General features: G+C 59.4%; 1 protein-coding gene across 2 annotated transcripts in view; it reads left to right on the plus strand.

Moving 5' to 3' along the window:
* Window positions 1-1,896: 1,896 nt before the first annotated feature.
* Window positions 1,897-26,443, plus strand: part of ANPEP (alanyl aminopeptidase, membrane) — a 29,701-nt gene continuing 5,154 nt past the window's right edge. The window contains exons 1-14 of one of the 2 annotated variants that reach the window (XM_030577609.1): window positions 1,897-2,012; window positions 6,881-7,572; window positions 8,522-8,664; window positions 9,489-9,625; window positions 9,711-9,837; window positions 18,059-18,213; window positions 19,310-19,423; window positions 19,921-20,064; window positions 20,157-20,222; window positions 22,398-22,463; window positions 23,240-23,412; window positions 23,861-23,940; window positions 24,788-24,924; window positions 25,097-25,152. In XM_030577609.1, coding sequence (XP_030433469.1) covers window positions 6,890-7,572; window positions 8,522-8,664; window positions 9,489-9,625; window positions 9,711-9,837; window positions 18,059-18,213; window positions 19,310-19,423; window positions 19,921-20,064; window positions 20,157-20,222; window positions 22,398-22,463; window positions 23,240-23,412; window positions 23,861-23,940; window positions 24,788-24,924; window positions 25,097-25,152 — 2,081 coding nt within the window. In that variant the 5' untranslated portion in view covers window positions 1,897-2,012; window positions 6,881-6,889. The remainder of the gene's footprint in view (window positions 2,013-6,880; window positions 7,573-8,521; window positions 8,665-9,488; window positions 9,626-9,710; window positions 9,838-18,058; window positions 18,214-19,309; window positions 19,424-19,920; window positions 20,065-20,156; window positions 20,223-22,397; window positions 22,464-23,239; window positions 23,413-23,860; window positions 23,941-24,787; window positions 24,925-25,096; window positions 25,153-26,443) is intronic. The other variant, XM_030577610.1, reaches the window with a different exon arrangement.

Raw genomic sequence — 26,443 nt, forward strand, 5'->3', positions numbered from 1 at the left:
CAGCCCTCCTCGCTTGTACCCAGAGTCCCGCTGATGGGGCTCTTTGATGTCAGCCGTCGGGCTCCCGGGGGTGAGGCGCGGGCCTGTATCCTGGCCTCTGGGGCATCTCCGGCATTGGCCCCCTGGTTCTGTGATGTGAGCAGCCCAGTGAAATCCCCTGGCGCCGGTGGCTGATGGGCGCCAGGGCTGGGCCTGGGGCAGCAGAGGTGAAGGGCATGTTGTTAAATCCATCCAGGCAGAGGCTCTGGCTGGGTTCTGGGTTCTGCCCCAAGGCCCAGGAGAGCTGGAATCACTTTAAAGAGCCTGAACCAGGGAGTCGAACAAATCTGGAAAGGCCCTTGTCCCCAGTGCTGTACTCCCTTTGGCAGAAGTGCCGAGTCGGCCCAGCCTGGCCAAGCCGGGGCAGGGTCGCTGGAATACAGGCAGGGTTGCAGGGCCCAGCAGAGTCCCATGGAGCAGTGCGGGGCATGCCTGGGGGAAGGGGGCCCATGTGGGGTTCTGTGAGCAGCTGACTGCCCCGGCTGGGGGTCCCCGGCTGGTCACTAATCTCCAGGAAGTATCTGTGCCAAGGTCATCAGCACTGGCACAAACAGCTGTGGCTGGAGCCTGGCCACTGGCAGAGGGATTCGCTCCCACAGCCATTTCACACTAGACCTGGGGTCGCAAGATACAGATCCTGGCAGAGCCCAGTCCCCTGGCCTGGCTCCCAATCAAGCCCAGTTCCCAATCAAGCCCAGTTCCCACAGATCTTGCTCCTCTGGGATCCCAGCTCCGTACAGCCCCCGTGGTCTCCAGCCTGATGGCCCCTGGCTGCAGCCCCTGCATGGCACGCTGCACTGTGCCACAGGTCTCGGCTGCAGTGCTCTGCACAGGCAAGACAATGGCCCAGCAGCCTTTGGAATGGAGGAGCTGGGATCCATCCCATGTGCTGCAGGAAGTGTGGGATGTTCCATGTTTACAGAGCCCTGCTGACACCTCCTGCTGGCGTCCGGGGGCCTGTTGCTCCAGGGCGTTCCTCCGGCACAGTTTCCAGAAAGCGCCCAGCATTGCCAGGAATGGGGTAAGGGCTGGCTGGGCTGGCAGGGACTGGGAACATGCAGAGGCTGGATCGGTGGCTGACGCTGGGGCAGGGCCCACGGCCCCAGATATAGAAACAGTGGGGGGAGCTATGGCCTCTTTCCTGTTGCATCCGGCACAGCTGGCTGATGCTGGAGCCGGGGCAGGGGCTCTCTGCACCAGGCCTGGAGCCTGCAGCCTGGTGCCTGGCACTGTCTGCATGGCCAGTCCGGCAGCTGGCCTGGGAGCCACCCCTCGCTCACGTCGCCCTGAACAGACACCTGCCAGATGTGGCGTTGGCTCTGGGGAGCAGCGGGGGGGAGGCAGTGTCTGTGGGCAGGGGGACTCCAGCACCACAAGGTCTGTGGGTCAGAATCCGATGTCAAGCCTCCACCTTGGGCCCCAGCTCAGCAACATGGGCACTGCCTAGGCCAGGGCCGGCTCCAGGCACCAGCACAGCAAGCTGGTGTTTGGGGCGGTCCATGGAAGGGGGTGGCACGTCCGGGTCTTCGGGGGTAATTCAGCGGCGGGTCCCTCGGTCCCTCTTGGAGCGAAGGACTGGCTGCCGAATTGCTGTAGGTTCCCCCCCTCCCTTTGCCACTTGGGGTGGCAAAAAAGCTAGAGCTGGCCCTGGCTCAGGCCCTGGAGTCGATGAATGGCACATCCCTCACAGCAGGGCCCTGCCAGCTGCATCAGGCCTGCTCATGCTGTGACCTTCCCCAGGGCAGTGCCCTGTTGGCAGCCGAGCCTGCTGGGGGCTGGCAGGCAGTGCAGGGGTTAAGGTGGTGAGTGTGGTTCAGGTCAGGTTACTTCCCCTAGAGCACTGGGAGGAAACTTTCTTTTGCTGCTGGTTTGGGGCCAGCCGAGGGAGGCGGAGACAGATTCCATAGCCCGGGACTGGAGGCAGCAGCCCCTGTGGAGCTTGGAGCTCGCACCCTGGGGATGAAGCCACAAAGGTGAGTGTGAGCCTCCTGCTCTGGCTGTTCCCACTTACCCACACCCCCTTCACTCCTATGTACCCGCCCCGCACCCCCCCACTTCTCCGTACCCCCTGCACATCCCCTATGCACCCCACCCCTTGCACCCCACACAATTCATATCCCCTGCACACCCCACCCACACCCTGCACCCCCCCACAATCCATACCCCCTTCACAGCCCCTATGCACACTCCACCCACACCCTGCACCCACCCACAAGCCATATCCCCTGCACACTCCCTATGCACACCCCACCTACACCCTGCACAGCCTGTAAATCCCGTACACTCCCCTGCACACCCTCTTACGCACACATCATATCCCCTGCACAGCCTGTATGCCCCCAATACACACCCTACACCCCTGTACATCCCAATGCACACCCCTACACACCCCTGCAGACATACACCCTGCATACCCTGTACATACCTCCTTCACACACACCAAATTCCTTGCACATCCCACAGACCTCCGTACATCCCTACACCCACGCCCCTCACCACGCATACATCCCTTACACCCATCCACACATCCCATACCTTCCTCTACACCCTACCCACCCCTACGTCCTGTGCACCCATACACACCTACCCACTCCATAACCCTGCACAGCCCCTACACACACCTTGTACACCCCGCTACATGCTGGAAACACGCTTACACCCCATCCACCCTGCCCACCACATAGGCACCCCCTCCACACACACACAAACAGAACCTACACAACTCATTCTCCACCGCGCCAACCCCTGCACACGGGCGCTTTCACCCAGCGCCGTCTCCCTTGGAAAGGCTGGGGCAGCTTAGTGTCAAGTGTTTGGGTCTGATGTGGGGGGCAACCCCCAAACAGTAAGTGATCCGTGGGGGAGGTGTCCTTGCCCCTGACACAGACCAGTGGGTTGGGCTTTTCCCTGCACTTTGGCAACACTTGTTGAATTCATCCTGCCAGTAAAGTTTCTTTGAATGGACCTGAACTGCCTGTGTGTGCCTGGGGGCAGTGGGGTGCGAGGCAGGTGTGTGATGAGGAAGTGTGGAGTTTGCTATGGGGTGTGCCTGAGGCGTGTGCCCACGGCTTGCCTGGCCTGTAGGGCAGCATGTGCCCGAGGGCCCAGCGGGATGGGGAGAAGGTGTGTCGGGTGTGTGTGTGAGAGGCGGGCTGGCTGGGCTGGGGTGTGATGGGCAGAGGGGAGAGACATTGGGGGTACGGGGCAGTGGGGATATGTGTGAGGTGGGGAGTGAGGGGGTGTGTGCCAGAGGAGTGGGGATTGTTCTGTGTCAACAAGTTGTTGGAGGTGTTAATGTGTGTGAGCTGGCTGGGAGGGCCGGGGGTGGTGTGAGCTGAGGGGGATGGGAGGCTGGCCTGGAGGTGGGACCTGAGGGTGGGGGGCTGGCCTGAGTGTGCAACCTGGGGGTAGGGAGCTGGCCTGGGCGTGTGAGCTGGGGGTAGGGAGCTGGCCTGGGTGTGTGAGCTAGGAGAATGTGGGGGGCTGGCCTGGGCGTGGGAGCTGGGGGTGGGGGGCTGGCCTGGATGTGGGAGCTGGGGGCATAGGGGGGCTGGCCTGGGCATGGGAACTGGGGTTAGGGGCGCTGGTCTGGGCATGTGAGCTAGGAGAATGTGGGGGTCTAGCCTGGGTGTATGAGCTGGGGGTGGAGGGCTGGCTGGGTGTGGGAGCTAGGGGTGGGTGGCTGGCCTGGGCGTACGAGTTGGAGGGTGGGGGGCTGGCCTGGGTGTGTGAGCTGGGGATGTAGGGGGGCTGGCCTGGGCGTGGGAGCTGGGGTTGTGGGGGCTGGCCTGGGTGTGCGACCTGGGGGCATACGGGGGCTGGCCTGGGTGTGCAAGGTAGGAGAATGTGGGGGGCTGGCCTGGGCGTGGGAGCTGGGGGTGGGAGGCTGGACTGAGGTGCGAGCTGGGAGAATGTGGGGGGCTGGCCTGGGTGTACGAGTTGCGGGGTGGGCCTGTGGGTCCTCCCCCTTCCCAACCCCAGGGATCGACTCCAGAGATAGCTCCGGCCAGGGCTATTTGCAGCCTAACCTTGCTTCTGTCCCCATGGCTAATCTGTGGTGTGAGCTCCACGCCTGTGGAAACATCTGCGGCTGGTCCCCGGGTTGAGGGGCTGGGGCTGCGGCAGGGGGGGCAGAGAGCTGCTTCCCAGCTTGTGGGGGGTTGTGATATTTTGCTTCTGGAAACTGTCAGTATCTTTTGCCAAAGCAAATCTCCCCCCATCCAAACACGTCCTTCCAGCTCGTTTTCGACTCCCGGCTCCCGGCGTGGGAACCGCTGCAGGGGCCATTCTATTCCAGCCTGGCTGCTGGGAACAACTGCACTCCCCAGCTGTGCCAGGCTGGGCAGAGGGGCTCCGGGAGAGCCAGACAGAGGGGCAGGCCAGGGGTGTGGCTCCAGCACGCAGCAGAAAGCCAGAGGAAGCTGAGAACGTTCCCCCGGATCATTCACAGAGCTGCCGGGTACCCGAGCCGCGCTGCAGGCCGGGGGCTGGCTCAGGAGTGCTGAGGCTGCATGCGTTTGCCACGCTCTGCAAAGTGCAATGTGTGCACCACACAACGTCCTCTCCAAAGTCCTGCTGGCTCTGCACTGAGGTCTGGCCCCACTCGCTCCCCACTGGGGGGGCTCCCAGCAGGGCCCAGAATGGAGGAGCGCCCAGGCCACCAGGCCCCAGGCCCAGCACTGTTCTGAAGGATGGGTTGTGCTGCTGTCCAAGAGCTCAGATAGGGTCATGAAGCACCCGGGCTTCCCAGCGCAAAGCTGTCTCGCAGACACGCCCCACGTGGCTTCCTAGCTCCCGCAGGGTCACAAGCTTTGCAAGGCAGCAGCTGGCTGCCGGGACTCAGGATGTGGGGCACCGGGAACCAAGTGGTTCCTGCTGAGGAGCTGGACCGTGCATTGCTCCATGGCCAGGGTGCTTGGCCTGTCTCTGCAGGTACAGCAGCAGCCAGTCCAGTTCCTTCACCTACAGACCTGACTAGGCCTGCTCTGGGCACTCTGGGCACTGCCCAGGGCTCCTGAGGCTAGGACCATGCCCCTTGGCGTGGCTTCTCTCTGCCTAGGCCCCTGGCTGGCACTGGCACGTGGGAAGTGAGAATGCACTTCTGGGAGCCCTTGTTCAGGGCCTCCGCAAGTGATGCGCTCCCCCGATAAGCTGATAAACTTTATTACACAATGCAGCAGATCATGGACTTTGTAAGCCTTGCAGGAGGCTGGCATATCCTGCAACCCGCACAGCCTGTCTTGGGAGCTCCCACAGCTGTCCAGCTCCACAGCAGCCTGCGGGCTGTACCCCTAGGATCCCCCATGTCAGGCTCCCAGAGCAGGCAAGGGCTCCTGGTGTCGTGGTGGGTGAGACACTGGCCTGAGCCTGCCTGTTCAGTGTGGGCAGGTGTGTGCACACAAATGCCCACCAGCCAGGGAGGTGCACACACCAACATCCTGACAATGCACTGTGCTTTTCCTGTGCCTCCCGCCCCGGGAGCGCAAGGTGCTTTGCAAACAGCCAGGCGGTAGCTGAGGTAGGCGTCTGTAGAATCCCAGGGTTGGAAAGCCCTCGAGGAGCCACCAAGTACATCTCCCTGCGCTGAGGCTGGACCAAGTAAACCTAGATCAGCCCTGCTGGGGGTTTGTCCAACCTGCTCTTCAAACCCTCCCGGGATGGGGATTCCACAACCCCCTTTGGCAGCCTGTTCCGGAGCATAAATGATCCCCGTCCTCTTTTGGACAGCCCTGCGCAGACGGGCAGGTGGTCTTAGCTCCCCTTTCAGCTTCTCTTCTCACGACTAAACAGGCCCACTTTTTAACCACTCCTCACAGGGCAGATTTCCCAAACCTTGTGCCATTATCGTTGCTCTCCTCTGGACTTTCCTAAAGCAGGGTTCCCAGACCTGGACACAGCCTCACCAGTGCCGAGTGGGCCAGTTACCTCCTGTGTCTTATATATGGCACTATGGAGGTGACTGTAAGCATGTCACATAGGGGAAACTGAGGCACAGAGAGGCTGGAATGGGGTTCCCTAGGGAAGTGGTGGAATCTCCATCCTTAGAGGTTTTTAAGGACGGGCTTGACAAAGCCCTGGCTGGGATGATTTACTTGGGGATTGGTCCTGCTTTGAGCAGGGGGTTGGACTAGGTCCCTTCCAACCCTGATATTCGGTGAGTCTATGACCCAAGGTCCTAGAGCAAGCCAGCTACGGGTCTAGAACCCTGGAGTTCTGATTCCCAGTCCTGCCTGCTTTATCCACGAGCACCCACTCCCCTCCTAGCATTGAGGATAGAACCCAGAATTCCTGACTCCAGGCCCCTGCTCTAACCATTAGCATCCGCTGTCACACGTGGTGAGAGACAAGTGCTGGTCCTTTTGGAGGGAGATTGATCCTGTTGCTTTTCCCCAGACAGGCACTGCTACAAGTGCCCTGTTTCCAGGGCTGGCTCCAGGCACCAGCCCAGCAAGCAGGTGCCTGGGGCGGCCAAGGGGAAGGGGCGGCAGATCGGGCTCTGCGGCAGCAATTCGGAGGCGGGTCCCACGGTCCCTCTCAGAGGGAAGGACCAGCTGCCAAATTGCCCCCGAAGAAGAAAGCGACATGGTGGAGCTGCCACCGATTGGCACACCCCCCCCCCCCCCGCTGCTTGGGGTGGCGAAAACCCTGGAGCCTGCCCTGCCTGTTTCCCATTAACTTCCTCTTGGAGCGGGGGTGGGGGGTGTGCTTGTCTCAGTGACCTTTGTGAGCCTCCCAGCCATTAATAGGTCACCCATTAACCTGCAGCTGATAGCCCCTGGGAGCCGCATAAAAGGCTGCTGGGCGCCTGGCACTGCTATGTGCCCTGCCTTTCCCTCCCCAGCAGTGCACCATGGCAGCCGGCTTCTTCATCAGCAAGACCCTGGGCATCGTGAGCATCATCCTGGGCCTGGGCGCCGTGGCCACCATCATCGCCCTCTCAGTCGTGTACTCGCAGGAGAAGGAAAAAAATGCAGCATCCTTCCTGCCCAGCATCACTTCCACCTCAGCCACCACTCCCAGCACGGCCACCTCGGCCGCCACCTCGGCCACCACTCCCAGCAAGGCCACCCCCACCAACGTGACCAACACAACCCCCCTAGCCTCCACGGCTGCCCCCGCTAACCCCTGGAACAACCTCAGACTCCCCGAGTCCCTGATCCCGGAGCACTACGCTGTGACCCTGCAGCCCTTCCTGACCCCGGACGCCTCCTCCGGCCTCTACATCTTCAAAGGAAACAGCACCGTGCGCTTCTCCTGCCAGAATGCCACCGACCTCATCCTGATCCACAGCAAGCAGCTCAACTACACGCAGCAGAGCGGCTTCCTCGTCTCGCTGCAGGGGGTGAGTGGCTCCAGCCCCCCGCCCATCACAAAGACCTGGCTGGAGACCGAGACCCAGTATCTGGTGGTGCAGCTCCAGGGGCAGCTGGAGAAAGGCAAAAGCTATGAGCTTGTCAGCAGCTTCACGGGGGAGCTGGCTGATGACCTGGCTGGCTTCTACCGCAGCGAGTATGTGGAGGATGGAGAGACCAGGTATGGCCCCGGAGTGCCCCCACAATAGGAGGTGGGCAGCCAGCTAGTGGGGGGCAAGGGAAGGGGCAAAACTGCAGCAGAATTTGGAGTGACCTGCAGCACCCAGGGGGTGCCAGCTGCCCAGGGTTCCCTAGGCACAGGACTGGCTGCAGGCTGCGGGTCTCTCCCTTCCCATTGTGATGATTCTGCAGGCTGCAGCTGTGGGGGCAGAATCAATGTAAATGCCTGAGGGGCAGGGCGCCCCCCCCCCAAGTCCAGCTTCCCCCTATACACTGCCGCGGACCTGTACCATGTGCAGGAGGGGAGCTGTGAGATACTTCGGGGCTGAGCACCCCTCCTACAGACCGAGTACGCCAGTCTGACAGCAGCTGCTGGTGCCGGCTAAAGCCAGGTGAAATTTGGAAATCCTACAAGCTGCAGCTGGCAGCTGGGGCCCCAGACCCCCCACCACATCCCTAATGTCACTGGGGGGAGTTATTTGGGGAACAGTCGCCTCTCCTGCTGTCTGTGCCCTTCCTCCTATTCCCGATCTCCCCCTGGGCCCAGCCTGCCGGGTCCTTCCTCCCCCACATTCTCCCTCCCCCCTGGGCCCAGTCTTCCTGGTCGGGTCCTTCCTCCCCCCATTCCGCCTCCTCCGGGGGCTGTCTCTCCCTGAGTGGCTAATGCCCAGCCAGCCAAGGGCTAACAGTGCTGGCCAGGCCCAGTGCAGGGCAGGCAGGGTCTGCAGCTGCACCCCTGCAGCTCTGCCATCGCCCCTCCCTGGCCCGCAATGCTGTGTGGTTCCAGGCTGGGGCTCAGGGGGTCCAGGGGATCTGAGCCAGCCCAGGTGTGAGCAGCCCCCTTGGGGCACCAGCAGCAGGAGGTCTGGGGAGTCCTGGGCCTGCCTGCGGGACCCCCAGGCCATGGCTGCCGGGTGTGGCAGGGCTGAGCGGGCTGCCTTTGCTTGCAGGGTCGTGGCCACCACGCAGATGCAGGCGGCTGACGCGCGGAAAGCCTTCCCCTGCTTCGACGAGCCTGCCATGAAGGCCAACTTCACCGTCACGCTGATCCACAGCCCCAACCGCCTGGCACTGTCCAACATGCCTGTGCAGAGTGAGTGAGCCAGGCCTCAGCAGCTCTGGGAACAGGGTGCCCTGCGCCAGCAGCCTCCACCCTGCCTCCTGCCCCTCCCCACGGGCTGCGCTCATTGGGCTTCCTCGGCCCCCCACGGCTCCAGCAGGGCCTGAGTTGAGTCTGCACCTCGAACCCAGGGGGTCACTGGCGAGATGGAGCTGCTGGGAGATGAGCCGAGCCCCGAGCGCATACAGGGCCCCGGGGGCAGGGGGGAGCAGCTAGCAGAGAAGAGGAAGGGGCTGGAAAGTAGAGAGTGGGATGGATTCTCATGTGGGCTCAGCACCGGGCTGCCCACTGGCTCCCCTGAGCCTGATGCCCACACGCATCCCCACAATGTGGCCAGGCAGCCCCTGCTGAGAGCCCCTCCGCTCATCACAGGCTTGAGGTGGTTCTGCTCCGAGCTCGGCTGCCTGCACCTGCTGTGGCCGTGTTGGGGCAGAGGGACGGAGCACTCGTCCCCAGCAGGGAGGGGTGAAGGTGGATGTGGGTGTGGGGGGAGAAGCTTGAGGGAAGCAAAGCAGGAAACCAAACTGGTGTTAGGGGGACTCCACGCTGGCGGCTGGGACCAGAGCCCGGAGAGATCCTCGGTGCGGGCAAGGAGAGGGCCACGCAAGGGGCCCACTCCCCAGCCATGCCAGGGGACTGCAGCCCTGCTTCAGGGGCTGGAAGGAGCCTGGCTGCTGGGGTGTGAGCTACATGCCTGCTATGGGAAGGGAGGCGCTCCCAGGGGAGCACTGCGCCCTGCTCTGGGTGGGGATGGAGGAGCGTGAGACTCGCTGATGGAGCCGTGGCTCTTCTTTCAGGCTCCATGCAGCAGACCATCGATGGCACCACCTGGAACGTCACTGAATTCCAGACCACCCCCAAGATGTCCACATATCTGCTGGCCTTCATCATCAGCCAGTTCGAGGCAGTGGAGGCCATGCAGGACAACGTGCTGGTAGGGAGCAGAATGGGGCAGGGGGCGGTCTGGCTTGGCTGTGGGGTAGGGGAGCCTGGACTGAGCCTGGAGTCTCCTCTTGCAGATCCGGATCTGGGGCCGGCCACAGGCCATTGCAGCAGGGCAAGGGGACTATGCACTCAACGTCACAGGGCCCATCCTCAAGTTCTTTGAGAACCATTACAACACGTCGTACCCACTGCCCAAGTCTGGTGAGTGCCAGGGCGAAAAGCCAGCTGCTGTGCGCACGGGAATGTGTGTGCCATGTTCTGCTGGGCTGTCCTGTGCTGGGAGCAGGGCGCGGTTCTGTGCTCTCCTGTGGGGATGAGGGGTTCCCTGCTCCCCTGTGGGGATGGGGGGGGTTCTGTGCTCTCCCGTGGGGATGGGGGTTCCCTGCTCCCCTGTGGGGATGGGGGGGGTTCTGTGCTCTCCCGTGGGGATGGGGGTTCCCTGCTCCCCTGTGGGGATGGGGGGGGTTCTGTGCTCTACTGTGGGGATGGGGGGTTTCCTGCTTCCCCGTGGGGATGGGAAGGTGCCAAGCTTCCTGCAGGGACTCCAAGCGTGGGTACCAACCTCAGGACAGGCTGGTAGGAACCAGGGCACAAACCCCAGACTGGCGGGGAGTTCTCTACCTAGATTGCACCAGCCAGTTATCTAGTGTGAACCCCTCCGGCACTGTGACAGCCTGACCATGGAGCCACGGACAGGCCCTTTGGGTGCTCCGCTCCTCCTCACCACCCAGGTGAGCCTGCTGCTGGCACAGATGGGCCCTTCTGCCAAGGATCCCAGCAATGTTCAGGCTGCTCCCAGTCCCAGAGGACCAGTCACTTACCTCAGGGCAGTTGCACCTCCGATCTCTCACCAAAGACAACACTTCAGCCAATTCAATAATAAACTCCCTACCGACATATTACTAGGGAAAGGAAGCCAGAGTTATTGTCAAGGTTAAAGCAGGTAAACATAGATACACCAGTCAGGTACAATCTTAAGTTTCAAAAGGGAATAGAAGCTTCTATAATCAGCAAGCTCTGGATGTGCTTTAGGGTTAACTCTGGCTGAGCAGCCAGGGACCCTTGCTTATGCCATGTAAAGCAGAGTCCAAGCAGCGCAGAGATCCAGTTCCTTCTTGTCGGGGGGTTTATTTCCCTTCTCTCTTGTATCTGAGCTGTGCACTCAGCTGATGGGAGGAATCCACTTGCATGCCTTGTTTTCGGGGGGGACGGGGGGGACAAGAGGGACAGTAACCAACAGTTTTTTGTCCTCTTTAATGTTCCACTCTCCTCGGTCTGGTGTCAATGGCCGTCCCTGCTGGGGAGGATGTGACACTTGCTGTGAAGGGGTCAGCCCTTTGCTCTAGTTAATGTCTCTCTCCTGGCTGGTTTCAGAGCAGCAGCCGTGTTAGTCTGTATCCGCAGAAAGAACAGGCGGACTTGTGGCACCTCAGGGATGTCTACACTACCCGCTGGCTTGGCGGGTAGCGATCGGCTTCTCAGGGATCAATATATCGCATCTCATCTAGGTGCATCTGAGGAAGTGGGTATTCACCCAGGAAAGCTCATGCTCCAAAACGTCTGTTAGTCTATAAGGTGCCACAGGACTCTCTGCTGCTTTGACAGTCACAGGGGTCTCCATCCTCCAGGCCATCAGCCAGGGTCCTGAGTCCCTCTCCGGTCTCTGTAACAACAAACTCCCTCTCCACTCACCTCGTTAAACCAGTAACACCCGGGGACACTGAGTCCCACCCCCTCTGCATGCAACCCACAGGGAAACACAGAAACCCCCAAGAAACTCCCCCACTTCATCACATCTGGCACCCAGGCTGCCAGTATCACTCTCCCAATGCCCAAATGTGCTCAGAAGGGGTGTCTCTGGCTCTCCTGACTAAGACTCAGGGTCTCCCTTTTCTTTACAAGGCATCAGGATTTTTCCCAGCTCCTACTCCTGCAGAGCTAGGCTCCAGCGTAATAGTCTGGAATTGGTCCCTTTGCCCACCGCCCCCATATCAGCAGAGAGTGGCCTGTTAAAACCTTAAATCTTCTCTTAAACAGATAAGGCGTAAGTTGTTGAATAGCCCAAACAATGGCTAGCATTTCTTCTCACTGCCAGCACAGTCCTGTTCAGTGGGGTAGTTATTTACCCAGGAAGATAATGGGACCCCTTGTCCCCCGGCCCAGCCTGCATTAGCATGTGCCTAGCTCAGTGTTAGACGTCAGGGCACAGCTGAAATCACGGCTGGCAAAACCGACTCTTTAGACAAAGTCTCTTTTATATCCTTTAAGCCTTTCTCCCAGGCCTGGGCCATAGCAGTCAGGCTGGCTGCCCCTTTTTGGTATGGTCTGTTATGGGGGCCACAAATCCCCTTTGCAAAGCCCCAGTGATAGCTGGCCAGACTGATCAACGATTGGCCCTGCTGCTTGGTTCGGAAGGCTGGCCAATTCTCACTGGGATCGGGCTGGACAAACCCACTGCCCAACCTGTGTTCCCAGTAAGTTACCTAAGGGATGTCTACACTACCCTCCGATCCAGCGATAAACCGATCCCTGAGTGCTCTCCCGTCGACTCCTGTACTGCAGCGCCATGAGAGGCGCGGGCAGAGTGGACGGGGGAGCGGCAGCAGTTGACTCGCTGCATTATTCATGTAGCTGAAACTGCATAACTTAGATCGATCCCCCCAGTGTAGACCAGGCCTTAGAGGGCCCCATCTTGCATTGGGACACCTTGACAGTAAGGCTGGCTTCTCCAAGCCTCTGCAGTACAATTCCACATGGCTCAGATGGTCTTGCCAAGAGTCCCTCAAAATAGCCAAGGCATCTCCTCAGGCCTTGGTAAAGGTCTGTAAGCCCTGCAGCACCTCAATGATGGCCCTCAGAACGGGAGCCCAAAAGGTATAACTTTAGAGAGGCCAGGCTCCCCTGTGAACACTGACTTTTCCTGGGTATCAGCAGCTGCAGGAATTTGCCAGTATTCTTGAGTCAAATCTAGAGTAGTTATGAATTTTGCACCCACCCCAGTGGATTCAGTTCGCCCCTTGTCCAGGGTCAGGTTGGGTGATGGCATTTACCCTTCTAAAGCCCAGATTAAATCTTATGGTTTTATCTCTCTTGGGTACCACTATAACAGGAGATGCTCCTGGGCTTTTCAACTTAGTAATCACCCCATCCCTAGCCTGTTCTCCACCTCATCCTGAATCTGGCTGCATTTCTCCTGTAGCAGGACATGCTCTGCCAGGAATGCCTGTTTTTGTTAGCTGAACCTGGCAGGTTGGAAAGTACCTGCCTGTGGTCTTTCAAGAGGGCCAACATCCAAACCCTCCCAGATAGCCGTGCTTTCTAGAGGCATCTCTTCCTTCCTCTCCCTGGCCAGATCAATTAAAGGAGTAGTAAATGGTCCTTCATCAGCACAGCAAATCGTATTCACCCCCATCTCTCTGTTGTGGGAAGCTCTCAATCTATTGCCATGCGCTGTTTGCACAGCTCCCCTGCCATAGAGCGTCACTGCATCGTAAGTGACCTTGTTCATGCTCTCTGTCACCTCAAAAGAGTCCTCCCAACAATCTTGCACCATGTTCTTCCTCACTGGGATCAACACTAGCCCCACGTCACCTATATGACAAGAGCTTCCTCCACCATGCCCATCATACTGAGCTGTCTGGGACACCTGACTCTTGTCAAGGCGCTGAGGCACTACGTCCAGCATAGACTTTCGGTTCTCTTTAAAAGGAGTGATAGACTCCCCCCAGGCTGTCCTGCCTCCCCAGTCCCGCCCTCCAAAGAGTCTCGAATCAAATCTAGGGGTCCCCTCATTTGTCTCCCATAAAGAAGAGCGAAGAGGGCAAGCCCTGTAGATTCCTGTATGTGAATAGCAAATAAGGGAGCAACACATCACAGCCATTCTCCTGCTAGGTAAGACACATCCTCAGCATAGACACCAATGTCCCACTGAATCTTTCTACCAGCCCATCGGTATCTGGATGGTGCGGGGGGGCAGGGGGCAGCCTTTATATGTCTCACTCCACACAGCTTCCATCACTTTCTGAAAACTACAGACATGAAATTTGCACCATGGTCTGACAAGATTTCCCTGGGAAAACCTGCTTTGCTAAAATGGTGATTAGGGCAGTAGCCACGGTTTCAGCTTCTGTGATAGACGAAGCTGTGGCTTCCGAGTGCCTGTGTCATGGAGTATGGGGGAGTCCAGCCCTGCACCCCTCTTCCTGGGACTCACAGTGACTCTCAGCCAGCCAGTAAAACAGAAACTGAACTAACTCCTTCCAGCCGACTCCTTCCTTTTGTCCAGCTTCCCGGGCCAAGGTGCTGACCCCCTCCCCTCCTACCTGGCTCAGGTTACAGGCTTAGGTCCTGTCCCTCATCTAAAGTAATCCCCGGCTCTCCTATCCCCCACACAGACAGTCCCTACTGCATCACATCCTGGTGGCAGAATCCACAACAACCAGTAGATACGTCTTCCCATTTCTGGAAGGTCTGGGTAGAGGTCCCACAATGTCTGCAGACACTCTGGCAACACCTCCTTAATGATGGGCAATGGCTGCGAAGGTGCCTCGCAGGGTCCCTTTAACCTCTGACACTTCCAGTGTAAGACACGACTCTTACAGTCATTTTTTACTGTCTCACACATGTGAGGCCAATAGCAATTCTGTCAGAGCCTCTCACAGGCTCTCTCCACTCCTGAGTGTTCGGCAAAGGGACAGTCGTGACCCACCTGAAGCACCTCTGCCCTGTGCTTCTCAGGCACAGACACCTGTTTGCAAACCTCACCAAAGCTCCTCTTCTCCCTTGTGGGAGCTTCCCTGGACAACAAACCACCCCCTAGGATAAGTGACCCTTTCGTTCCTGGCTGGAGTGTGACTGTGAGCCGCATTCCTCTCCTTGGCTGGGGAAGGAGCAGCCTGTTGAGCCTCCATAATGGCCTTTGGGGTCTCCCTGAAGTTAAGAGCAAAGCAATGGTGCCTCCAAACCCCTCTGTGACATACCCAGGCTACAGTGCTGACTAGTGAGTAGCTGTCTGCCCTGCTCTCCAAGTTGGGGTGCCCTGTCCACTGTTTTGCTGCTGTAGCATCCAGTCCTGGGCTGCTGACAAACAGCCTCCAGTGCAAGTCACTCCTCACATGCAGGGCCGGCTTTAGGGCAATTCCCCTGATTCCCGGGAATTGTGCCCCACAGTGTCCAGAAGAGAGGCCCCGCACCCTCCGCCGAAGTGCTGCCGGAAACAGCAGCAACCGATTGAGCTGCCACTGAATTGCCGCCACTAACTTTGCCAGCGGCTCAATCACTGCTGCTGTCCTCGGCGGCACTTTGGTGGCAGCTCTTTTGAATTGAGCCCTGCACATCGCAAAGCCGGGTTTGTACTGCAGGGTGACCCCAACACACCCCCTGTCCTGGATTTCCCCCCCGAGAGGTGTGTGCTGGACTGCCCAGCCCCTCCTGGAAAGTAAAGCTAGACAGAGTCTGTCGTTTTATTACTAGAAAGGACAAGGCACAAATCCTAGGGCTGCCAAATCCCAGACTTGTTCTGGAGCTTCCAGGAATTAAAGATGAAACTTTAATTCAAAATTAGGTCATGTGATGAAATTTCCAGGAATCCGTCCAACCCAAATTGGCAAACCTAGCAAATCCTGTATCCCAAATGGAGTTTGCCAAACCCTTCAGTTCAAACACACTGGATTAGTTAAATCACTAAAACAGGTTTATTATCTACAGAGAGGGTAATTTTAAGTGAATCCAAGCAATGAACCAGACAAGCCAGAACTGTTAGAAGACAAATAAAGAGAAAGCACAGCTAAGGACTAAGTCAACAAAGTAGGTGACATTCAAAGCCAGGGTTTTCTCACCACATGCTCTCACCAGTCTTGCTGGCCAAGCTTCAATCGATGGGGCTTGGGAAATCTTACAACTGTTCAATACGTGTGCTTTGCATTGCTGTATGCGTACATCGCCCGCCTCCAGTTCATTAAAGGCTCGTCTGGCTTCCCCAGTTCCTCTGGTTCACAGGAGAGGCGGCTGTTTCTCTGCTGGAATATTGCGCATCCCACCTAGTATCCCAAAGGCTGCCAGGAACCCTCTTATGCATCTGTCTGGGTAGCAGTCGGGCAGGCGTGCGCCCCCACCCTTGTGTCATGGTGGGGGCACTCCCTGGACGAGGACGAGCTTCTATCAGCCTCCTGTGCGCCGTCTGCTCATCTTCTTCATTTGCTTTAACTGCTGCTGTTTGTTCCGTGTGTCTTTGGTGGCTTTCTCAGCTGCCTGGGCTGCTTGGTCTCTGATCTGCAGTTCCACCAGCAGTCTCTGGGGGTCGCTGTCTCCCTGGGCACCCAGGTGCTGCAATTGGGCCAGTTCCACTGCTGAGGTTCCTCTGTGGCATGTGGGTCTTCTCCTCCCCCGGGCACCAGACCAGAAGCAAAGCTCTCAGCTCTGGAACTGGGGCTTTCTTTGGGTCAGATTTGGCCTTTTGCAGATTTGGCTGGCCAGGGGCTTTTCTCACAAGACCAGCAGAGCCTGCGGCTCACTCATCATGTCTGTTCTTTAACCTTTAAAACACTCACTGTTGAGTTTAAATTTTAACAGCTCTGGGGTTCTGATCCATGAGCTTAATTGACCTCCGGTATGTGAATCCTGCCAAGCTGCCTGCAGGGACTCCAAGCGTGGGTACCAACCTCAGGACAGGCTGGTAGGAACCAGGGCACAAACCCCAGACTGGCGGGGAGTTCTCTACCTAGATTGCACCAGCCAGTTATCTAGTGTGAACCCCTCCGGCACTGTGACAGCCTGACCATGGAGCCACGGACAGGCCCCTTGGGTGCTCCGCTCCTCCTCACCACCCAGGTGAGCCTGCTGCTGGCACAGATGGGCCCTTCTGCCAAGGATCCCAGCAATGTTCAGGCTGCTCCCAGTCCCAGAGGACCAGTCACTTACCCCAGGGCAGTTGCACCTCCGATCTCGCACCAAAAATGGCACTTGTAGCTTATTATAGGACTGGCGATCTCTAGGTTTAGTAATAGGAAAAGGAAACCAGAGAGTTATTTTCAAGGTTAAAAACAAGTAAACATAGATACACCAATGAGTTATAATCTTAAATTCAAAAGGTAAATAGCAGCTTCTATAATCCACAAGCTGTATTTGTCCTTTCGGGCTGACCCCTGCTAAGTAGCTGGGGATCCCTTGCTTATGGCTAGAAGCCTTGCCCCCAGAGTCCAAGCAGTGCAGCGATCCAGTTTCTTCTTGTTATGGTTTTTTAACCCTCCTGCCACATGCCCTGAACTGGGCAGTCAGCTAATGGGAGGAATCCACTTGCATGATTCGTCTTCACAGGGGGCGAGGGGAGAGCAGAACAACACACGGCTGTTGTCCTCTTTATCATCCCACAACAGTCCATCTGGTGTCAACAGCCCGTCCCTGCTGGGCAGGATGCGACCCTCGCTGTTGGGGGTCAGCCCTTCCCACTGGTTAGTCTCTCCTGTCTGGTGATTTACACAGTCGCAGGGGCTCATAATGCACCCACTCAACTATTGTCTGACGACATCGGAGCCAGCTGCTAGAAGTGAGAGTTAGTGCTGCAGCCACTCACCAGCATTCCCTGAACACTGCGCACGTCCTTATCACTCTTATGCCTATTGTAACCGATCCCAGCGATGTTGTTTGTCCATGTTCAGGCATGGGGACCTTGGCGTGAACCGGGGGTCCTGTGGTCTCCCATGGGTCGGGGGTTCTGTGCTCTCCCATGGGGCTGGGGGGGTTCTGTGCTTTCCCATGGGGTCAGGGGGTTCTGTGCTCTCCCATTGGGGTATGGGGGGGTTCTTTGCTCACCCATGGGGCTGGGGGGGTTCTGTGCTCTCCCATGGGGATGTGGGGTTCTGTGCTCTCCCATGGGGTCAGGGGGTTCTGTGCTCTCCCATGGATCGGGGGTTCTGTGCTCTCCCATGGGGTCAGGGAGTTCTGTGCTCTCCTATGGGTCGGGGGTTTTGGGAGAGTTCTGTGCTCTCCCATGGGGGTGTGGGGTTCTGTGTTCTCCCATGGGGTCAGGGGGTTCTGTGCTCTCCCATGGGTCGGGGGTTCAGAGCTCTCTCATGGGGTGGGGGGGTTCCGTGCGCTCCCATGGGGTTGTTGGGTTCTGTGCTCTCCCATGGGGATAGGGGGGTTCTGTGCTTTCTCATGGGAGTGTGGGGTTCTGTGCTTTCCCATGGGAGTGTGGGGTTCTGTGCTCTCCCATGGGGTTGGGGGGGTTCTGTGCTCTCCTATGGGGTCAGGGGTTCTGTGCTCTCCCATGGGGGTGTGGGGTTCTGTGCTCTCCCCTGAGGTCGGGGGTTCTGTGCTCTCTCATGGGGTTGGGGGGGTTCTGGGCTGTCCCATGGGGGCAGGGGGGTTTCATGCTTTCCTGGGGGGGGTGCAACCCTGCTAACGAGGCCTGTCCCTCTCCCAGACCAGGTTGCCCTTCCAGACTTCAACGCAGGTGCCATGGAGAACTGGGGGCTGGTGACGTATCGGGAGAACTCACTGCTCTATGACCCTCTCTTCTCCTCCATTGGCAACAAGGAGAGGGTGGTGACGGTGATCGCTCATGAGCTTGCCCACCAGGTACCCAGTGTATCCCCCCTCTGCCTCCCTGCCTGCCCTCAGCTGGGTGTAGAGAGGCTGAAGGGCTGAAACTAGTCCGGAGTTCCCTGGGCTCCCTGGCTGTGTGTGTTGGAGGGGCTCTGTCCCTGGGCTTGGGGGATCCCTGGCTGTGTGTGTTGGGGGGGCTCTGTCCCTGGGCTTGGGGGCTCCCTGGCTGTGTGTGTTGGGGGGGCTCTGTCCCTGGGCTTGGGGGCTCCCTGGCTGTGTGTGTTGGAGGGGCTCTGTCCCTGGGCTTGGGGCTCCCTGGCTGTGTGTGTTGGAGGGGCTCTGTCCCTGGGCTTGGGGCTCCCTGGCTGTGTGTGTTGGGGGGGCTCTGTCCCTGGGCTTGGGGGCTCCCTGGCTGTGTGTGTTGGGGGGGCTCTGTCCCTGGGCTTGGGGGCTCCCTGGCTGTGTGTGTTGGGGGGGCTCTGTCCCTGGGCTTGGGGGCTCCCTGGCTGTGTGTGTTGGGGGGGCTCTGTCCCTGGGCTTGGGGCTCCCTGGCTGTGTGTGTTGGGGGGGCTCTGTCCCTGGGCTTGGGGGCTCCCTGGCTGTGTGTGTTGGAGGGGCTCTGTCCCTGGGCTTGGGGGCTCCCTGGCTGTGTGTGTTGGGGGGGTTCTGTCCCTGGGCTTGGGGCTCCCTGGCTGTGTATGTTGGGGGGGTTCTGTCCCTGGGCTTGGGGCTCCCTGGCTGTGTGTGTTGGGGGGGTTCTGTCCCTGGGCTTGGGGGCTCCCTGGCTGTGTGTGTTGGGGGGGCTCTGTCCCTGGACTTGGGGCTCCCTGGCTGTGTGTCGGGGGGCGGAGGCTCTCTTCTGGGGCTCCCTGGGCTTGGGGGATCCCAGGCTGTCTCTGTGTGTGGCTCTGTCCCAGGGCTCCCTGGGCGTGGGGGCTCCCTGGTTGTGTGTCGGGGGTGAGGGAGGCTCTCTCCTGGGGCTCCCTGGGCATGGGGGCTCCCTGATTTTGTGTCACGGGGGGCTCTCTCCTGGGGCTTCCTGGGCATGGGAGCTTCCTGGCTGTGTGTGTCAGGGGGGCTCTGTCCCGGGGCTCCCTGACTGACCCTCCCCGTTTCACTCTCTTCTCAGTGGTTTGGGAACCTGGTGACCCTGCGCTGGTGGAACGACCTGTGGCTAAACGAGGGCTTTGCCTCCTACGTGGAGTACCTGGGGGCGGACTCAGCTGAGCCTTCCTGGCACATTGTGAGTAGCCCCAGGAGGGGTGGCGCTACCCAGCGGGCTGCAGCAGCAGGAGGCACGTGGGAACTGGCCTTCCCTTGTCACCCACACGGGCTCAGCAAGGTGGCAGGTTTCAGCCCAAGCAGGATCACTGCAGCCTTGCAGGAAGGAGCTGCATGCTCTCGGGGAGGGGGCCCTGCTCTCTGGTTGGCAGCAGCCTTTCCTGGCACTGGGACCGGGGGATGGAGGCCAGGGGGTCTCTGTCGTCCCTCCAGAGGGGCAGTGTGGAGCTGCCGGCAGCAGTGAGCCAGCGCTGCTTGCTGGGGCAGGGCCCACTCTCAGCTCCTGGTGCTGCTGGGCGGGGAGGAAGGAGCCCCCCTCCGCAGGCCCCTCCTGCCAGGCTAGGGGTGGGAAGGGAAGAGACGGCACCATGTCCGGGCTGGCTGCAGTCCCCACATGCCCGCGAAGGATGCTGAGGGCTGGCACCTCCTCGGGCAGGCGGTAACCTTGTGCCTTTGCAGAAAGACCTGATAGTGCAGAGTGAGATGTACAGAGTGATGAAGGTCGACGCGCTGGCCTCCTCGCACCCGCTCTCCTTCCTGGAGAGCGAGATCAACACACCGGCGCAGATCAGCGAGGTCTTCGACGCCATCGCCTACAGCAAGGTGAGCACTGCCCAGGGCCCGGGGTTTGGAGCAGCCCCACCTGGGAAGCTGCTCGGACCCTCGCTCAGCGCCTCTCTCTGATCTTCCCGCAGGGGGCGTCGGTGCTGCGGATGCTCTCGGAGTTCCTCACCGAGGACAGCTTCAAGAAGGGGCTGCAGGTCAGGCCCTGGTGGGGCTGCGTGCCGAGCAGAGGGCTCAGCCGGACGCGTCCTGCATGGCCCCTGCTCCGAGGCAGGCGTCAGCCTGGGCTCCCTTGGGAGGGCGCTCTGCTGGAGGGGGAACCTGCCAAGCCTCCCCACACTCTGGCAGCGCTCACCGGACCCACGGCCGGTCTGCAGGAGGCGGTGCTACGGAGGAGGGGCAGAGGAGTGGGTAGTGCCTGAGGGCAAAGGATGGTGCTGGGGGAGTGCCCCCTTTGCACATGCAATGCCCTGCTCAGCGTGAGTTACATGCCCGCTCTGTGCCAGTGCAGAGGCTGCAGGGCTGGGGCAGCCGCTGGCTGCAAAGCCTGGCAATTCAGACAAGTAGCAGGCTTTCGCTTGGAGGTCCCTGGTCCAATTGAGCATTGGCCACATGGCAGCCGTCATGCCCATGGTGGCCATGCCTGGGGAGGGTTCCAGCCTGCACACTCACTCCCACAGTTTCAGTGCAGCGCCCGGAGGCATGGTCCTGTGGAGCCCACGCCCGTCCGAACACTCTGCCGGGAAGAGTGTGGGCGAGCAGCAGGGAGGGCTCTACTGCTGGGAGGTGGGCCTCTGCCTTTGAGAGCCATGCCCAGAAAGTCTGGGGCTTTGCTCAATACAATGCCTCTGCCTTCACCTGGCAGCAGGGGTGCAGGATGTACTCTGCTGAGACCCGGCTCTGGGATCCCCATCTCATCCTGAGCAAATAAAAACATAAGAATGGCCAGACTGGGTCAGACCAAAGGTCCATCTAGCCCAGTGTCCTGTCTGCCAATAGCGACCAGTGCCAGGTACGCCAGAGGGAATGAACAGAACAACTAATCATCAAGTGATCCATCCCCTGTTGCCCATTCCCAGCTTTTGGCAAACAGAGGCTATGGACACCATCTCTGTCCATCCTGGCTAATAGTAATTGATGGATATATCCTCCATGAATTTATCTAGTTCTTTTTGAACCCTGTTATAGTCTTGGCCTTCACAACATCCTCTGGCAAGGAGTTCCACAGGTTGACTGTGCGTTATGTGAAAAAATACTTCTTTTTGTCTGTTTTAAACTTGCTGCCTATTAATTTCATTTGGCAACCCCTAGTTCTTGTGTTATGAGGAGTAAATAACACTTCCTTAGTTACTATCTCTGCACCAGTCATGATTTTATAGACCTCTATCATATCCCTCCTTAGTCATCTCTTTTCCAAGCTGAAAAATTCCAGTCTTATTAATCTCTTCTCATATGGCAGCCGTTCCACACTCCTAATAATTTTTGTTGCCCTTTTCTGACCCTTTTCCAATTCCAACATATCTTTTTTGAGATGGGGCGACCACATCTGCACCCAGTATTCATGATGTGGGCGTACCATGGATTTATATAGAGACAATATGATATTTTCTGTCTTACTATCTATCCCTTTCTTAATGATTCCCAACGTTGTTCGCTTTTTTTGACTGCTGCTGCACACTGAGTGGATGGTTTCAGGGAGCTCTCCACAATGACTCCAAGATCTCACTGTTCACCTTTTTTTCCAGATCACTAATGAATCTGTTGAATAGGACTGGGTCCAGTACAGACCCATGGGGGACACCACTATTCAGCTCTCTCCATTCTGAAAACTGACCATTTATTCCTATCCTTTGTTTCCTGTCTTTTAATAAGTTATTGATCCATGAGAGAACCTTTCCTCTTATCCCATGACTGCTTACTTCCCTTTGGTGAGGGACCTTGGCAAAGGCTTTCTGAAAATCTAAGTACACTATATCCACTGGATCCTCCTTGTCCACATGCTTATTGACACCCTCAAAGAATTCTAGTAGATTAGTGATGCATGATTTCCCTTTACAAAAACCATGTTGACTCTTCCTCAACAAATTATGTTTATCTATGTGTCTGACAATTCTGTTCTTTACAATAGTTTCAACCAGTTTGCCCAGTACTGAAGTCAGGCTTACCGGCCTGTAATTGCCGGGATCACCTCTGGAGCCCTTCTTAAAAATCGGCGTCACATTAGCTATCCTCCAGTCATTTGGTACAGAAGCTGATTTAAATGAGAGGTTACGGACGACAGTTAGTAGTCGTGCAGTTACACATTTGAGTTCCTTCAGAACTCTTGGGTGAATCCCATCTGGCCAACCTTCCCTTTCCCTGTGTTTTCACAGTCCTACCTCCACGCCTTCAGCTATGGAAACACGGTCTATGACGATCTGTGGACTCATCTGCAAAAGGTACGAAGCTGGAGGAGCATGACGGGCTGGGGCGGGGTTTCTGTTGCACGACATTTCGGGTAAGAAGCCTGTTACTGTCAGGGATGGGGCGCAGGGGCCCACCCAGCCGCAATGAAACTGAAATTAAGGTCCCGCAGCCACCTTCCCTCCACCCCTTTGGCAGATAGGCTCCATTTGCATGACACACTCCCACGCAGGGCACAGTGCTGGCTGCGTGCCTGGGCCCCAGCAGGCACATAGGCGGGCTTGGCGCACGGCTCCGCTGGGCACAGGAGAGGAATCGGTGCTGTTCCCTGGCAGGGGCCTGATTGGCGCTTGTCTTGTCTTGTCTGTGCTGCACATGGCCCCTGCCCCAGAGGATGGCATGGCCCCTGCCCCAGAGAGCGGCCGATCCTGTCAGCCCTTGCACCTGGCTCATGTGAGCAGCGCCAGGGAAACCTGCTGAGGCCAGCCGGGATGTCCGTAAGATACTGTTCTTTCACGAGCCGGTGACCAGAGTCCTCGTTGCTGGGGGAGGCTGGTGTGACGCCGCCGGTGACTCTGCCAGAGCTCTAGACAGGCAGTGGGAAGGACTATCCCTGTCACATCTCGTGAAGCAGCTGTGAGGGTTTGACCCAACCTTCCCAAACACCCAGCTCTGGGCGCTTCTCTCTGCCCCAAAAGGTGCCCTGTTGAAGGGCAGGGGTGGGGACAGAGCCGAGACTCCCTGGCCTAGCCTTTGCGGAGCCGATTTGCAGAGAACAGCAGCCAATAGCCCCTTACCGCCCCCTGCACAGGTAGTGGTTGAAGACAAAATTCCGCTCCCCAGCACCATCAAAGACATCATGGATCGCTGGACACTGCAGATGGGCTTCCCCATGGTGACCGTGGACACGAAAGTTGGCTCCATTAGCCAGGAACACTTCTTACTGGACACAGAATCCATTGTCGAGCGGCCCTCAGTGTTCAAGTGAGTGATCGAGCGGCCCTTTCTGTCCCCCGAAGTCCCACGCTGGAGAGACCGACTGTCCTAAGCATGGTGGGGCATGAGCCCCTCCCCTGTCACTACAGAGCCCCACGGCTGTGCCTCTTGGAGGGGGCACTCTGCGGGATCGTGGCCAGGACTGCATTGCGGCACCCCAGGTAGAGACCTTGTGGTGCTGGATCCCCTGGAGCCCCATGGGCCTTCTGCCTCCAAGAGCCCGAGGCCAGCCCCGTTCCTCCGTGCTCCTTGCAGGGCCCTCCCCGTGGGGCATCGCCCCTTTGAGGGGTGAGGGTGAGGGTGTGATACAGGTGAGTCCACAGCGATCGTGGGGGGGGAATCCCTTGCACTGGGAGGCTGGGACTCTGCCAGGGGCAGAACCAGCAGAGTAAGGCAGGGCAGGAGAAGACCCCAGTGTCTGTCTGTCCATCTGCAGTTACACCTGGATAGTCCCTGTCACTTGGATGAGGCAGCAGGATGGGGCAGGACAGATATACTGGCTCAGCCAGAACTCAGGTACGTGCTGGTCCCTGGCCGTGTCCCAGGCACTGGTGCTGCTGCTGGAGCAGGATATGGTGCTAGTGGGCCACAGGTTAGCAGTTGCCAGATTTGCCATGGCAGTGCCATGATCAGTGCCCCGGGGAGATTTCAGTGCAGTTACTGGGGGTGTCACTACCCCCTCTTCAGCCCAGGAAGGTAAGCACAGGGAGAGTCTTTGTAGGGGAGCAGCAGGGAGTTCTAGGGGAGAGGCCCCCAGAGGGGCTCAGCAGGGGAGTTCTAGGGGGAGGCCCCCGGAGGGGCTCAGCAGGGGAGTTCTAGGGGGAGGCCCCTGGAGGGGATCTGTGTGAGGGTTCTAGGGGATGGGCCTTGGAAGGGGTCGGTGGGGGAGGTTTAGGGGGCAGCCTCCGGAGGGGCTCACTGGGGGATTCTAGGGGGAGGCCCCGAGAAGGGCTCACCGGGAGGTTCTAGGGGGAGGCCCCCGGAGGGGCTCAGCAGGGGAGTTCTAGGGGGAGGCCCCTGGAGGGGATTGGTGGGAGGATTCTAGGGGGTGGGCCTTGGAAGGGATCGGAGGGGGAGGTTTAGGGGGCAGCCTCCGGAGGGGCTCACTGGAGGGTTCTAGGGGGAGGCCCCTGGAGGGGCTCACTGGGGGGGTTCTAGGGGGTGGCCCACAGAGGGGCTCACTGGGGGGGTTCTAGGGGGTGGCCCACAGAGGGGCTCACTGGGGGGTTCTAGGGGGAGGCCCCTGGAGGGGCTCACTGGGGGGTTCTAGGAGGTGGCCCGCAGAGGGATCTAGGCTCAGGGACTCTCTGCTGTAGACTTGAAGGGAGGGGCCCCACTAACGTGCGTCCTTTTCCTTTCTCAGCCAACAACCCATCATTCATGATGACTGGTACCCACAACTGGCTCCTGCTCAACATCAACGTGACGGGGTATTTCCGGGTGAACTACGACCAGGACAACTGGAACAAGCTGCTGACCCAGCTGGACACCGATCACCAGGTACCTGAAAGCCCAGCCTCTGCCCCTGCACCAGCACTCTCAGCCCAGGGGACCAGGCCCCTGCTGTGGGGCGACCGGGCCCCAAGCTGGGCCAGGGATGCCCATTCCATGGCTCCTCTCCCCCACACGGTCTGCTCCTGCCCCCTGCGTAATCGTCTTTGCTCTTTTCCAGGCCATCCCGGTGATAAACCGAGCCCAGATCATTGACGATGCCTTTAACCTGGCCAGGTGAGTTGCCCAAGCTGCCACAGGGTGAGAACCAGCCTCTGGCCTCCTCCCCCACCCCCACGGCAAGTCCTCTCCCCAGGGTGCCCGAGCAAGGCTGGCAGGCCGGGGAGACGTGTGTCCCCGCACACGCCCCTCAGGCAGTGAGAGGGAGGCCCCCACACCCTCCGGTTCCCCCTCTCTGGGCTGGGCAGGCTAGGAATCTCCTGCTGCTTCTCGCTAGCGGCTCAGTGCTGGACGGTGCAGGAGCAGGTGCTGCAGCGGGGGTTGAGGACTGGCAGAGGCTGGGCGCTGAGATCCCAGCAGGCCCATGGGCAGGGGACTGGGCTGCTGAATGCCTGAGGCGTGGCGGCCCCGACTCTGTGCCTACCCCAGGTACACAGCCAGCCTGTGCCAGGCTCTGTCCTGCCTGGCACCCTGGTGCAAGGGGGTGGGGGGAGCGTCCAGATGGGGGCTTGCATGGGGAGCTGGGCTGCATGTCCCCCTCGCCTGGCCAGGCTGGGGGCAGCAAACATCCAGGGGGGTGGGGATGTAACAGAGCAGGCCCTGTAGGGGGTCTTCGGGATGGACTGGCCACTCTGCTGGCTGGCAGGCAGGGCTCAGTCTGTGGAGTATTAGCAACGGGGATGGGGCGGGGTCCATTGCCGGAGGGGGATAGGAGGGGGCGGCCAGGTAGGGATGGGGGGGTCCATTGCCAGGCAAGGGGATGGGGGGGTCCATTGCTGGGGGGATATGGGAGGGGTGGGGTCCATTGCCAGGTGAGCGGCGGGGGGGTCCATTGCCGGAGGGGGATAGGAGGGGCGGCCAGGTAGGGATGGGGGGGTCCATTGCCAGGCAAGGGGATGGGGTGGTCCATTGCTGGGGGGATATGGGAGGGGTGGGGTCCATTGCCAGGTGAGCGGCGGGGGGGTCCATTGCCAGGGGGGATGGGAGGGGACGGCCAGGTGAGGATGGGCGGGATCCATTGCCAGGCGAAGGGATGGGGGGGTCCATTGCTGGGGGGGGATGGGAGGAGGCGGGGTCCATTGCCAGGCGAGGGGCTGGGGGAGTCCATTGCCGGAGGGGCAGGATGGGATGGGCGGGGTCCATTGCCAGGCAAGGGGATGGGAGGGGGCGGCCAGGTGGGGATGGAGGGGTCCATTGCCGGGGGGGATGAGAGGAGGCGGAGTCCATTGCCAGGCGAAGGGATGGAAGGGGGCGGCCAGGTGGGGATGAGGGGGGTCCATTGCCGGGGAGGATGGAGGAGTCCATTGCCGGGGGGAATGGGAGGGGGCAGCCAGGCAGGGATGGGGGG

Source organism: Gopherus evgoodei, chromosome 10, assembly GCF_007399415.2.
Source record: "Gopherus evgoodei ecotype Sinaloan lineage chromosome 10, rGopEvg1_v1.p, whole genome shotgun sequence".
Classification (NCBI taxonomy): Eukaryota; Metazoa; Chordata; order Testudines; family Testudinidae; genus Gopherus; species Gopherus evgoodei.